This window comes from Syngnathus floridae, chromosome 9, assembly GCF_059516105.1.
Source record: "Syngnathus floridae isolate MCC-2025c chromosome 9, RoL_Sflo_1.0, whole genome shotgun sequence".
Classification (NCBI taxonomy): domain Eukaryota; kingdom Metazoa; phylum Chordata; class Actinopteri; order Syngnathiformes; family Syngnathidae; genus Syngnathus; species Syngnathus floridae.
This window is the reverse complement of record NC_142421.1, coordinates 2,874,496-2,888,215: the sequence shown is the minus strand read 5'-3', so window position 1 is coordinate 2,888,215 and position 13,720 is coordinate 2,874,496. Positions and strand designations below refer to the sequence as shown.

Sequence of the window (13,720 nt, the reverse complement as noted above, 5' to 3'; positions counted from 1 at the left end):
CTGGCAGTCAACAGAAAGGTGAGAATCAAAAACAAACACGGAAGGAAAGGTGAGAGGACGACACACGGGAGGAGCGATTAGTCTCCACAAGAGCAGGATTAGGCTTCCTTTAAAAACAGCAGATTACAGCCGCTGTGTTTTTTGGGGGGTGTGTGAGGTGGGGTGAACAGTCCAAACATGAGTGACACTGAGCTCTCGCACGTCCTTGTCTCTCTAAACACCGAACGACATGACACCGACTTGTTTCGTGCGGCAGCCAATGCCCGATAGTTTGAGCGTCGCTATCAACACCATGCGCTAATTGACCGAATGGCGACAATCGGCGAATGCTTTTCGCACCGGGAAAAACTTTGCAGGGGCTATTTTGAGTCATTATTTGGTGTATTTTTGTAACAGTTGAGTGAGTCAACCTAACTTGCAATTATCTGATATGTTTGTTAAAAAAAATGACTACATCATATTTTAAGACTGCAAAAAAAAAAAAAATGCTTACAGAGTTGCTATCTGCTGTCCCCCCCCCCGTCATCTCTGAACGTCACAGCCCTGCCTCGTCTTATCGGCGTGTCCAGAGTGGCCTCCTCTCTCCCGCTCTCCGGGTCTTTCTTTTTGGGTGGCCCCCGGTGTGCCCCCCAACACACGTTCAGACCCGGAGCGCGCACTTCAGACGGGGGGCTAATGGGAAAATAAATTGCCAGCCGGCAAAAAGCCCTGGCTCGGCACTTCTGCCGGGTGGAGAGTGCGGGGTGCATTGTAGGGGGGGGGGGGGGGGGGGGGGGGGGCTTTGGGAGAGAATGAGTGGTCAGGAAATGGGGAAGGAGAGAAGGCTAAAAGACAGAGAGGTGGATATCAAGGGGAGGGGAAAGGAGAAAAAGATGAGGGATGTGGGAGATGTGGCAAACCGGGGAGGGGACGGACGGGAGAGAAAGGTCGACGGGATTATAGCTGGGAGTTCATCCCCGTTCTGTGAAGTGCCTGCTCATCATTTTCCCGCCATTTGGCCATCTTTTGCCATTATCAAGGCACAAAACGCCAATAACATTATCGCGCGCACAAACACGCGGTATATATAGCCAGTAAGCTAACACCCTCCTGCATCTGGGATTGATTATTTCCCCTGCGCCAAGCAGAAACTCAGATACCAAGCCTGCAGATTTACCAATCATTGGTGTGCCATATTTCCACAAACGATGGCTGAAAGTGATGTTGCTAACCAAAACAGTAGCACTTATCAAAATGATTGGGCCTTCAGTCGCGTCGACAGGAATTGAATGGAAAAACAGGCTTCCTCTAATTGTCTAATGATAACTTCCTGGTAAAGCTGCCATAAGCCTCTTCATATCCACTAGCTTCTCACTTTGAGGGTGTGTTTGTTTAAAGCGTTTTTGAGATGAGGCGGCCGCTATGATAGGGCCCTAATCCAGAGTAAAGCTGATTTGTGTAAAGCGTGCGTATGTGCGGGGAGGGAATCGGGTGGTTTGGAGATGGCCTGCGACAAGAAACAATTGCCCCGAGTGAGAGTCGGCCTCTCGGGCGGCCCTGCTCTGTGACAAAGGTGTACTCTCCATGCTAAGTGACAAATCTGCGGAGACAAAGAGCATTAGCGGGGGCCACGCTCTGCTCCACTGACTCCGATTGTGGCCCAGTCAAAGAGAATCTAATATGGATTTTAAGAAAAGGAGAGGCAGAGATTAGAATGAAAGAGAAACAATGAACACCTTCCACTGAGGGGGAATTAGCCGAGGGATTGGATAAGGAGCCGGAGCGCCTCAGTGTGTGTGTGTGTTTGTGTGTACAGGGTTCTTCTTCGACTTTTTTTCTGTTCCAAAATAACAAAAGGGCTCCGGCAGTTTTGTTTATGTACAGACAAAAGCTTAACATGCTTGAGGTACATACAAGTTTCAACCGTCTCGGCGCTAGATTTACAAATTGGCGTCTCTGAACTGACGTGGATGCAAATGTTAGCCACATTTAGCTACTGCTTATATTATTTCGATCTCTTGAATGTTTTCTTTAGGGTTCTTAACTAGTATGTCGTTTGTATTGTATCGTGGCACACCTAATACAAGCATTTCTTTTACAACTGGAATGTGCCCTTCCTTCGCCATGCCCCCCCGCCCCCCCAACTCCTCGACACCCAAAGGCCTTCGAGCGCCACTCACCTCAAATTCCTGACCCGGTCACCTCTGGGTGTACCGATTTCTATTCTCAACAGAGACGGTGCGTGTTTTTTTTTTTTTTTTTTTTTTAAAGGGGGGGTGGGCAAGCCGACTGTCAGTGGCCGGCTTAGCGCTGGCATCGGAGCACGTCACAAGACCCCATTCATTGCCACTCGGCAGAACAATCGCCTCTGTCTCCCGGTGGCTGCGAGTTCTCAAGAGGGAGGGATCCAACGGTGCGACTAGACTCATACAAAAATGAAACCATCGCCAAATCCTAAAAAAAAAAAACTGTAACGCCACCCAAAAAAGGGCACATAATGTTATCTTTCATAAAAATTAATTAACTCATCCGTGTGAGTTTTTTTTTTTTTTTTGCTGTAATGACAATCTTGGCGCCAATCAGGCACTCGAGCAGATAATGGGCACATGCGCATTCCAAACAACTAAAGCATCTGTTCTGCTTCTTTTGTCGCAACCGTCACCGCCCGTGCGCCAGCCAAGCGGGTCAAGCTTGTGGATAAACATGGGGATTTGCCAGCTGCGATGTTTTACGGGCGACATGGCCTTGTCTGCATCACAGGCAGCCATCTTAAGACGTGCCGCGCAGAGGTAAAATAAATAAAAGTTGTGATAATAACTACACGGCTGCCGTCGTCCGCTCGCCGCCTGATTGGACATGACGCAACACCGGGCGCCAGAAAGAAGTCGACGTCGACGAAAACAGACACGAGGAGACAGATGACCGATAGCGGTCCAGACACACAACATACACGCTCGTAAGCTTGAGGGCTTGAACTTCAGCGACTGTGTTAACTTACGACACATTCAAAAGTCAAAGGTCAAAATTAATATGGACTTTTTTTTTCGTTCCATGCCGATTCCGCTAACTGGCAGAATAAAATTCTCTGATTAATTTAAAAAACTATATCAAGAACTGTTTGAGTTGCCTTACAAATTTTGGTCACGGAAATACGACTTCAACGATGGAGCTGCTTATAGTGGCATCGCTGCTATGGGATACTTTTATTGATTAAGATTCATGCCATTTGTGCTCAAGCTCGGATCGTGAATGAGAACTAATGTGTGTAAACGAAAGAGAAACGCCGTGTTTATTAGACAAATCAAAGAGTGTGTTGTGTGCGCGGGTTAGTCCGTGTGTGTCGAGTGACATCTGCCGCCGTGTTGGCCGGGAGTTGAAGCGCAGCGGGCTCCGGGAGCCTCAGACTAAGAAGATGAAAGTCGAGGTCACAACCTGGACCGGCGGGACGGGCAGGTACACTCCAAAAAAAACGCACAAAAAGTAGAAAGCAACAACGTAATGACCGCCAAAAACAATGAACATGCTCACAGCGCGCTTTTGTTAGCGGCAGATTCAAACCAGGCTCGTTTAAACTGGAAAATAATGTTTATTAATGGACTACCATTTTATAAAATGTTTCTTTATGTTAACAGGGAAGCGTGTTTTATTTTTTTAAGCCTGTTTATGTGCCTCTGCTTGTGCTGCTGTTTTGGTTAGCAACTGAGTTCACAACAGGTACACCTACCACTTGTTTGTTTTTTTCGGGAAAGGGAGATGTCTACTAAGATGTACACAACAATGCAGACGAAATAACAAAGCGATGCAGGAACACAACATGTGAAGACACACAGCTAGCGACACACACACACACCTCGTGGTGGCCCGACCAGTCAGCAGACTGGCCATGTGATGGAGGTGGTGCGGTGTGGATTAGGGGTGCGGTAAGCCTATTAGGGCGACAGGAGGGACCACCCGGCCTCTGCAGCCACCATCGACTACAACCCACGTAGCCACCCCCCAACACACACACACACAAACCCCAACACACAATCCTCATGATAGCCAATGAGATGCCCAAAAACAGACTTGAATGTTGTGTGACAAAATTGTGTGTGTGTGTGGGGGGCTGCATGGGGAGGGTCCGCCAGGAGGGGGGTAATCAGCAGCATCTGTTGCCTCTCCTCAGGGTGATTAATTAAATTAATTTTCAAAGCACACACACACACACACACAATTATTTACATGCTTTGAACTACAGCACATGTATTATTTAAACTGAGCACACAAGTGCAAGGGAGGGGGGGGGGGTGGGGGGGGACAACCAAATAAATAAATTAGGCCTTTTGAGCCTCCCAAGCTACTTAAGAAATGGGGGAAAAATAAGAAATAGGTGAAAACTTTGGAGACTGTGCGCGCACGAGGCACTCGAGTGCAAATTAATCCCAATTTGTGGAGCGCGGCGCAAAAAGGAGAAAACTTTTGGGATTTCATACTTCATACCAGCTTTTGTCACCTTTGCGTGAATAGCGGAGGGCTGAAATAATTGTGTTTTCCACTCCCAGAGGCTCGCTCGGCGCTCACAAGCCACTGGCCTACGTAATGTGCTCCCCCTGGCACGGAGGAGAGGGGATACAATGCGAGGCCCGTGTGTGTGTGCGTAGGTATGGGGATGGCTTGCAGATGGGGTGTTTACTTGTTACCAAGCGGGCACCAACAGTGTGCGACCGTGTGATTGGAAAATGGCTTGAATGGAGTCGAAAGCAAGACGCCAAATGGACGGATGGATGGGGGAGAGGGATGGAACGTAGAAGCGGACAGAAAACGCTCCTTAACGTGCTTTTGCCAATAAACCAAGCAGAATTCAATACTACTACAAGACACCACGCGATTCGTGATACAAAAGTAGTGCTTTGTCGCCATTTGTCTCTCAACGTCATTTCAACGACGTTTGTATGACTCAGGGCGGGCGAGGAGAAGAAAGTGTCTCCTTGTATATTCACCTCTTAAGGTTCAATATATGCTGCGTAAATCCCCATCCGCAAAGTGAAGTTAGATTGCGATCTCTTTTTTTTTTTTTTTTTTATCCTGGTTGATATGCAGATGCCTGAACATGTCCATCAGCACAATGCCTTCAAATAGAGCCGTCCAATCTTTGTGGCCTCGCAATTTGCCCACCTTTTTTTTTGATAATGTGCACCTATTTGAAATGGGGTGAAAGGCAAGGGTAGCGTGCAATTTAGAGATACTGCCGCGCTGCCACTTAAACGGGCCGCCACCTCTCTGACTTGTCGTCCTACAGCTCGCCCTCGCTTGATTATGCGATTGGCCTTGGAAGATGAACAAATAGGCAAGGGGGGGGGGGGAGAAAAAAAAAGGCAGTGTTTGACACTGCCGTTTTCAATGACAAAATACAATCTTAGCCGCTGCCGATAATTCAACGGGGAGGGATTAGCCTCGCGCAAGGTTGGGCCTCCCCCACCGCCAGATTAAGAAGAAGACGGAGCGTGGGGATCTTGAATTTCATCATCTCCGGCGTTGGGGCACAATGGCGTATTCTTCGCTTTTCTCCTATGTCGTCTGATGAAGGGTTGAGGAGAGCTCGGCTCTCCTGCCGCCGCCGTATTCATTCGCGTGTATCTAGATTCTCAAACGGCACTGCGTACGGATGCCCGACTGTTAGCCAAACGGATAGAAAATAAAAATTAAAAATACACAGAACATGTGTATGACTGTATTTTTAGCATGTAAAAGGTAAGTGAACAAAAAACCCAGTCCAAGTGATGAGAATGGCTGCTGAAAGCAGCCCACATTTTAGACTAATTAGGGTAGACTACACCCTGGTGGACAAATTGTAAATAGCACTCATTTCTGCATCCTTTTAATTGGGTCTTATTATTATCTTATCTTATGTCAGTTATCTTGATAAGGTACACGTGCTGCTACTTTGTTTTAACGTGCTATTTTTCTGATCATGTAAAATTTTATTTTACTTTTTGGGGGGAGTTGAAACGGTTTAATGGCATTTCCGTTCCATTCAAATGGGAAACGATGATCTGACATACACGTGAACAAATTAAACGGACAAAACCTCCTTGGCAGAAGTAGCATGAAAGCTTTACACTTTCTTTGGCCATATTAAGTTCTCAAAAAGCAAGTGGGACGAGGAAAATGTGTCTATCGGGCAGCATTCCATCACGATGAAGGTGCGCGACCAATTTTGGAGCTGTCATGAGAGTGATCATTAGTCAGGTATGCAGAGACCAGCCCAAAAGAAGTCACGCCGCCCTCCCTTTGCGCTCGTACTCTTACGGGTCTCCCACGCTCTGACCGCAGAACGGCGGCTGACCTGCTTGTCATGTCGGCCTTCTATCAAACACGAGAAGACCCCCGCCTTAACCCCCCTAAGCACTTTCTTAGCTTGTCTGTTTGATGTGCACAAAGAAAGTGACGGGGGGGGGGGGGGGGGGGGGGGGGGTCAAAGCGCCAGTTCACCTAGCATTCCTCATCTGCCGCTGAAATTCTTGGAAACATGTCTGGATGAGGGCTATCAAAGAATTCAGACGCATTTTTCATACACTGGACACAGTTCGTTTGAAAAAAATGACTTACAAATATTCAACAATATTAAATATTTGCTATGATTATAATGATAAATAATTATCCTTCCTAACAAAATAATATTGGCCGTTGTAGCTACATAACTAGTTACATTAGCGTCATTTCATTTATATGTCAAAGCTTACATCAGGAACTAATGTGAAGTACCACTTTGTGACCACACGGTGGCAGACTCTGCATGTATGTAGCAAACAAGACTTACCTTTCAAACCATCCACATGATTCAAGAATAAATAGGGTAGACATGACATAATAATCGACCTCAGCTAATATATATACATAAAAGATGACTCACGTTTTCAATGACAAACGTCCATTCTTTGTCTTCAAATTCCTCAGCGTGTGGATCCTGCAATTGCACAGAGCACTGTTACATTAGCATTAAACACAAAAAAATACATTTACCCAAAAATACTACAGTTAAAATACAAGAGTGGGCTAAGCCTGTGCTAACAACATTTTTTATTTATTTATCCCTTGCTGAATTATTGAACACATGTGAGTGCTTGTTTATATTGCCTCATTACTCACAAGCAAATTGCCAAGCAGCAGAGAGTAATGCATGTACTACATTGTGAGTGAGACCCCAAAGTAAACAAAAACAAAAAAATACCTTAAAGAGAGTGACTGTGATTTCAATATTCTCCGGTACGGGCCACACCACCACACCTCGGTAGGGATTTTTGATGCCCGGTTGCCAGCTGTGAGCCTGCAAGCCAGGATAAACACAATCAGCATTTATTTACAGGCGTGGACAAACAAAGAAACATCATTACAGGGAAAAACGTGACATGATTGTCCTGAATCTTAAGCAGTCCGTGACAACCCGCTATGTTGGCACGCCCTCTAGCGGACAGAAGCAAAATTCAATGGGTTATGTTTGTGCAAAATAATGCAATAATAAAATAATAAGTACAAACCTTGGAGGATTTCCGTCGACTCCTACGTGTCCAAACCACCACCAGTTTGTCTGGTTGCCTAAAACACATAACAGGATAAAGTTGAGTGGGGGGGGAAATAAAAAAAAACGAGACACAGTAATTAGCCTCTTTCACACAGAAATCCAAACGTGTGGAGTTCTAAAAAATTGAAAAAACCTTCTTGAAGTTTGTATGATTGATGATCATGGGCAAGTTTCAAACACACACACACATCGCTCCTTGCATAAATAAATGATGAGAGGCTGCCATTGTGTACATACACTTGCTGATACATGCAGGAATGGCGAAACACTTAATACTTGCTCCATTATGATTCAGCATGACCATAAAACGAGTATGAAGTAACATTAAGGCCTGGTGGGGATGTTGTGGCTGCCCAGATCTTCCCGCAAAGCGGAAGGAAGGAAGTAGTAGTTGACTTGTAAACGAGTTCATTACAGGTCAGCGTCACAATGAAAAGACATTGCTCAGTCACCACTTCAATGCCGGCCATTTTAAAAACATATTTTAAGGGCATAAAAAAATGGGTGTGCCTGGTATACTAATGACATATTTGCATCATGGCAAACAGCTTTTATGGGTTAATTTAAGCAACGGCAAAAAGCAACGTTCATTTTCCGACTGACAACAAGCAACATTTGTAGTGACAGGCCTTGGAGAAAACCTCCAAATGTGTCACGGGGGGGGGGGTGACGTCAGGCAAGTTGGCAGGAAACGGTCGGTCTGGCAGCGGCGTCGTGGCTACCCGCCATGATGAACGCATGCTGAACACAAGAAACGTGTCACAGCCTGACACACGCTGCTCGCTGACAATCAAAACACTGACTCAAATCTCAGATACTGTCATTTAAATTTTAACATTCACTGGTGGTGTTACCACGACTTATGTCCGATATTAATCAGATTTGTTTTCTTTTAAAGAAGTCTTCACTGAAGCAGTCTCTTATATTTGAAAAATAAACTCGGTGATTTCCTCTGAATTGAATTTTCCATCGCAAGGTTTTGCCCATTTTTTGATCAGCTGGCATCCGGAACAAGACACATTTAAATGATTTAAAATAATAAAGACCCAAGGGGTAAGCAGATGGACATCTAAGGGGAGGACATGTTGAGAAGGAACGTAAGTTGACACCTTTAGAAGCAGCGAGGTCATGGATTCAGGCAACATGACCTGACGCATTATTGAGAAGTCAAGAAGTCATTTTGAGGGCTAGCTCAAATTAAAGCCTACAATTTCCAAACCTCAAAGGTTCCCTGAACCTCACAAAATGGTCATCCTCCAACTAATGGATAAATCCCATCTGTGCTGCACTCGCATTGGCAGACATCTGATATGTAACCGTTTTTTACCGATTCCAATCTGAAGGTATCAGATTACAAGCAGAAAAAGGAAACTAGGTCACTTTACACCGCCATGACTCATATCCCAATTGTACCACTTGAGAGGAAAATAAAGAAATAAATCTAAGCCTTATCTCCTGAACCATGCAGAGATTTTTTATTTCCTGTCAGAATTGATGACATAATAATGAGAATAATAAACGGAGCTGCTACAACTCTAGCATGACAGCAAACACACAAATGGATCTAAACGTCAACATAAAAGACATAAGGCTGTCCTTTTTTTTAGTAAATGTATTATTAAAGCAAGAAGCGATCATAAAGCAGCAAAAAGCTGAACTCACATTTTTTTGAGCTTTCAAAGTTGAGCCCAGCCCTCTCCGCTCAGAAAAGACATGTACATTCCCTTCATTCCATTCCCTGACACATCTGTCCCAGGTCTAGGCGGTGTGCCGGGGCCTGCGTGGATCCCGCCTACGGCCGAGCCGCTTAACAATGCGTGCCTGCGGGCCTCTCTGAAATCGCTACGCTCTCTTTCTGCGCCTCTTCCTGGAAAAGCAGACTTGCTCCCTTTTCCAGGAGACAGCCAGCACGTATACAGACATAAATGTAGACATTCGAAAGGTCATCATGGGACCTTTGAGAATATCCAAAGGAATAATGCCTGCTAACAAGCTGCTACCACGCCAACAAGCCTGCACACCAAATTCTGTCAAGTACAACCGAGAAAAATGAGTTCTGCATTCCGACACACACACACGCACAATTTTCAAGGGGCTTCAATGACAGCGTTGTGGCTACCACGTGCATACCCGTCACTCACCATTTCTTGGTGCATTCCACCATGAGCTCCTGGTAGGACGCCACAAACTGGAACTTGGAGGCGTGCTTCCCAACACGTTGTAGTCGCTTCCAAACCGAAGCCATGTTGTAGATTTCCCGGTCTCCTTCTTTGAGTTTTGTTTTTCTTCGCTGTTCGCACCACTTCGCCCTCACGTTTACCACGGCCAGGCGGCCAGCAGATACATAGTTAATGTCTTAGTAAAAGACAAGGACGAGATAAGACATCCAAGAATGGCGGCGGAAGGAGGAATCCCGATGTCAGGATTCAGGATCTCAGCGGGACAAGAGCGGTGCGACGTGCATTATCTTGTGAAGGAAAACATTCCACAATTTCTAACGGCATGATGAGTAATCCGCTGGGTGTTGATGCTATTGTGACATCCCAGGAGGCTCCTGCAAAGCAGAAGGAAAAGTCACTAAAGTTAAAAAAAAAAAAAAAAAAGGATTAACACTCATGAAATGGCTCAAAGGAATGTAGAATTTGATCTTTTGCCTGTGAAAAAAAATCTGTGTTATTCATTTTTAAGGGTTATGTTGTTAAACTGAGTTTGTGTTCCTTTCAGTCTGTTTTGGATCATAATTTAACATTCAACCTAGACAATTATTAAAAATTTGAGGGGGTGGGGGTTAATTATTCACAAATTTTGTGACATGTCTTCCTCCCTAACCGCCAGGGTTCGTTTGTCAAACAAATATTTCCCGCATTTTTGGCAGAAAGTAACGGCACGTTCCGACTTACGTCCACATTCTGGTTACGTCGCCACAGTAGGAAGAAACAAAACAGTCGTAAACCGAAGACCTGCGTATTCATGAAGAAAGTCCCTAACGAAGAGGTTTTCAATTAAACAGTTGCGTCAGCTTGCAAGATAAATAAAATGTAATTTTAAAATCTGTCACGTTTAAAAGCCACCCGTTATAAAAAGACATTTAGTGAGAGCGAATATTATTAGGGACAATGCTGGTGAATCCAGCAAATACTCTGTGTAGATTTTTTTTTTTTGGGGTGGTTGATGCTGCTGAATCCAGGGAGTAGACTGCGCCATGGTCCGTTCTCCGCTAACTGTACGAGGCTAACGTCACTTTCGCAGCCACCGAGCCCGGATGACACTCACCTTGTCGTGATAGCCAACGCCCCGGCTGTCGGATAGCCTTAACAGAGAGTCCTGGGAAGAATTATCAGCGTAATGGTCGCCGTTACAGTAGCATCAAGCCCCTAGTACTACTACGAACCAGCTAGCCTGTTAGCTAGCAGCCATCATAACAGAGCGCGAATGGAAACCGTTGCTCGGCCGCCTTGACACATTAGCTCCAGCGGAGTCACAAGTGACTCGCAAAAGACATTCATAGGAATTTGTACCCCGAGGTAGTTAATTTAAAGGAATTTAAACCCCCGTGAAAACCAGTAGCGACTCCCACAGCAAAGTAAAGTGGAGATAGTTGGAAGTACTTTGGTCGACCGCTTGTAAAGCTAGACAACCTTTGTACGAATTCATTTAACAAAATAAAATCAAAAGCCACCACATCCGGTCAATTACCGCACACACGCAGCTTGTAAATGATCTTATATATATTTCCCCTACACATACATTTTATTCAAACACACATTAACGGCTTTATAATATTTAATCTTAAACGATCTACATTATTGGGGAGTTAAAGGTATTATTTTGTAGGGAAATCAATACATTTCCTGCGCAGCCTATGTTTCTCCACTAAGCTTGATTTCCACCGTCTCTGCCGCCGCCTTGATGGAAGACTGAAAGCGAAGAAACGCCTCCGGGAATCTCTCGTTGGTGGCATTTTTCTACCATTTACAGCGTGTTGATGCACTCTGGGACTTGTTGTTTCTCCAAGAGGAACGTACTGTACGTTTTAAAAAAAATGAGGAAAAAGAAGACAACAAAAAATACCAAAACATGAACAGGCCACTAGGGAATAATGGAAATTATGTATTTAAAGCGGGTGGGAGGGCTGTAAAAAATATATTTTTACATGAATATATTGTGGATGTGTCAGGAAACTATCTGAAATTAACAGGGTTTCATTGTATAGGCGTAGAATGCCGTAGTGATCAATTGAGGGGCTTAAATTTAACCTATACTGACTCTGCTACAAGTAGGATGAATCCAGCAGACACAGGAAGATCTCCCTGGGTATTGTGATATCAAAGCTTTTTGCCTTTCATTTCCTTCTCTGTTTGCATTAATAAGTGAGCAAGTGCAACAATCGATAGAGCACAGCTCGGCATCTACCCTTGTAAGTGAAGGGCAGACGGCGGAAAGCATGCCAGGAGATGAACTGAATAACAGGAAATGGGAATATCATCATCACCAGCCCAAAAAAAAAAAAAAAAAAAAAGACAGATTCAGCTCTGCGTGGCTACGCTCCAATTCAATTGCCCTATCAGCTGTATTTGCAAGTACTACTCAAATGGATCATTCACCCACAATACATTCCACTAGATGCAGGCTCCAGTAACTTAGTAAGCAGGCCAGCTCTTCAAGTGTTTGCTGTTGGCGCACTTGAAGAGAGCTGTTAACAAAGCAAGACAAGTCCGTCCTCTAGATAATAACAACACTGCAGGCCTGCAAAAGATCAATCCAAACTCACAGAGTGTGCCATCAGGGCCTCTCAAGGCCTTCCCTGCTGATTTAAACACTGTCATGTCCTGGCTTCCAGTTGTTTGTGGGTAAAACAATTTATTCAATCCAATGTCAGTTTTTATTTTTGTCATGTGAATGAAATCTACCCAAGGCCACTAGAATCAAAAGTGTTGGTGCCCAGATTATATAATTTCAAAATCTGTCCCAATACTTTTGAGCAAAGTGAGATGGACTTTTTAGGCTATTTAGGGCATGGCGTCATGAAAGACTTTCTGTATGCTGCTGATGTGTTTGGAAAAAAAAAGAGAATGGGATCTTGTGAGTCACTTCGTCCTCATTTTCTTTTTCCCGCAGTTTGCCTCTAAGAATTCCAGGGAATGAAAACGTTTAGTACACAAGATGAAGTTTTTAAAAAGAATCTTTTGAAACCGCTCCGCAGCCTCAATAGGTCCAATAAAACGCCTATGCGTTGCTGCCCTCTTGCGGGAGAGGCGAGCACTACAGCAATCATGTACAAGTTATGCTATTTACTGTACTGTATGTACTATGGTGCATTGAGATACGAATGACCCAACGAACGAATACATTTGCGGCTTTTTAAATGGACTATTCTTGTAGTTAACATTTTCCCCTCATAATTGTAATTATTGTCATAACCTTTCTAATAATTTTCACAAACATGGACTAGGTATTGGTATTTAAATACTCATTAGGGGATTGGGTGTTTTGATGCAAAAGGACTGACTTATTTTCCAATTATCATTTTTTAAGGTGGCAAAAAGGTGATTTACTTCTGTGGAAATCAGTGCAAGCTGATGTTTGAAGGGCAGAAGGACTGTTTCAGCAGAAATGAATAAAAATAGATGACGGAAGCTTCCAAAAGTCTTCATTTTATTGATGTTGCAATAAAAACTCACAGAACAGCATACTGTAAAAACAACAACAGAATACACAATTATCAACATAATCCAAATGATAAAAAGCAGTCACACTTACATTTCATCTTTGACATATCAAAACCACAAACATCAAGCACAGATTTGGTCTGCGATGAGTTTGGAACTAGATATGGTATCAGTCGGTTTTGTATCAATGTCGCTAACCGTATTGATCGTTTTAATCGATTTAATTTTGCCCCCCCCCCACAACAACTCTTTTCTCTTTTTTTTTTGTCCAATGTCATACAATCGTTGGTCGGTATCACAACATCGTATCATATACCACTTCTCGTTTGAACGAGCACAACCGTCGTTTAGCAAACATATCAGTCTTTACCCTGAGTGCGGTTTTAAAATAATTCTGCACACCACTTTCAAAATGTTCCTGACATCGGGTGGAATTTCACCTTAAAGCTCTAATATCGTGAAATTGATGCAAGTAGTGTGTTTGTACATCAATTATAATATTTAATATTCA

At 44.1% G+C, this 13,720-nt stretch overlaps 1 protein-coding gene across 4 annotated transcripts in view; it reads right to left on the bottom strand.

Annotated features, from left to right (window-relative positions):
* The window catches only part of ehbp1 (EH domain binding protein 1), a 61,381-nt gene extending 50,197 nt beyond the window's left edge, over window positions 1–11,184 (bottom strand). For 2 of the 4 annotated variants that reach the window (XM_088384852.1, XM_088384854.1), the window contains exons 1-5: window positions 10,814–11,184; window positions 9,682–10,094; window positions 7,497–7,554; window positions 7,190–7,285; window positions 6,872–6,925 (exon numbers count right to left, since the gene is read on the bottom strand). In XM_088384852.1, the coding sequence (XP_088240978.1) occupies window positions 6,872–6,925; window positions 7,190–7,285; window positions 7,497–7,554; window positions 9,682–9,785 (312 nt within the window). In that variant the 5' untranslated portion in view covers window positions 9,786–10,094; window positions 10,814–11,184. The remainder of the gene's footprint in view (window positions 1–6,871; window positions 6,926–7,189; window positions 7,286–7,496; window positions 7,555–9,681; window positions 10,095–10,813) is intronic. The other 2 variants (XM_088384853.1, XM_088384856.1) reach the window with 1 other exon arrangement.
* Window positions 11,185–13,720: the final 2,536 nt, after the last annotated feature.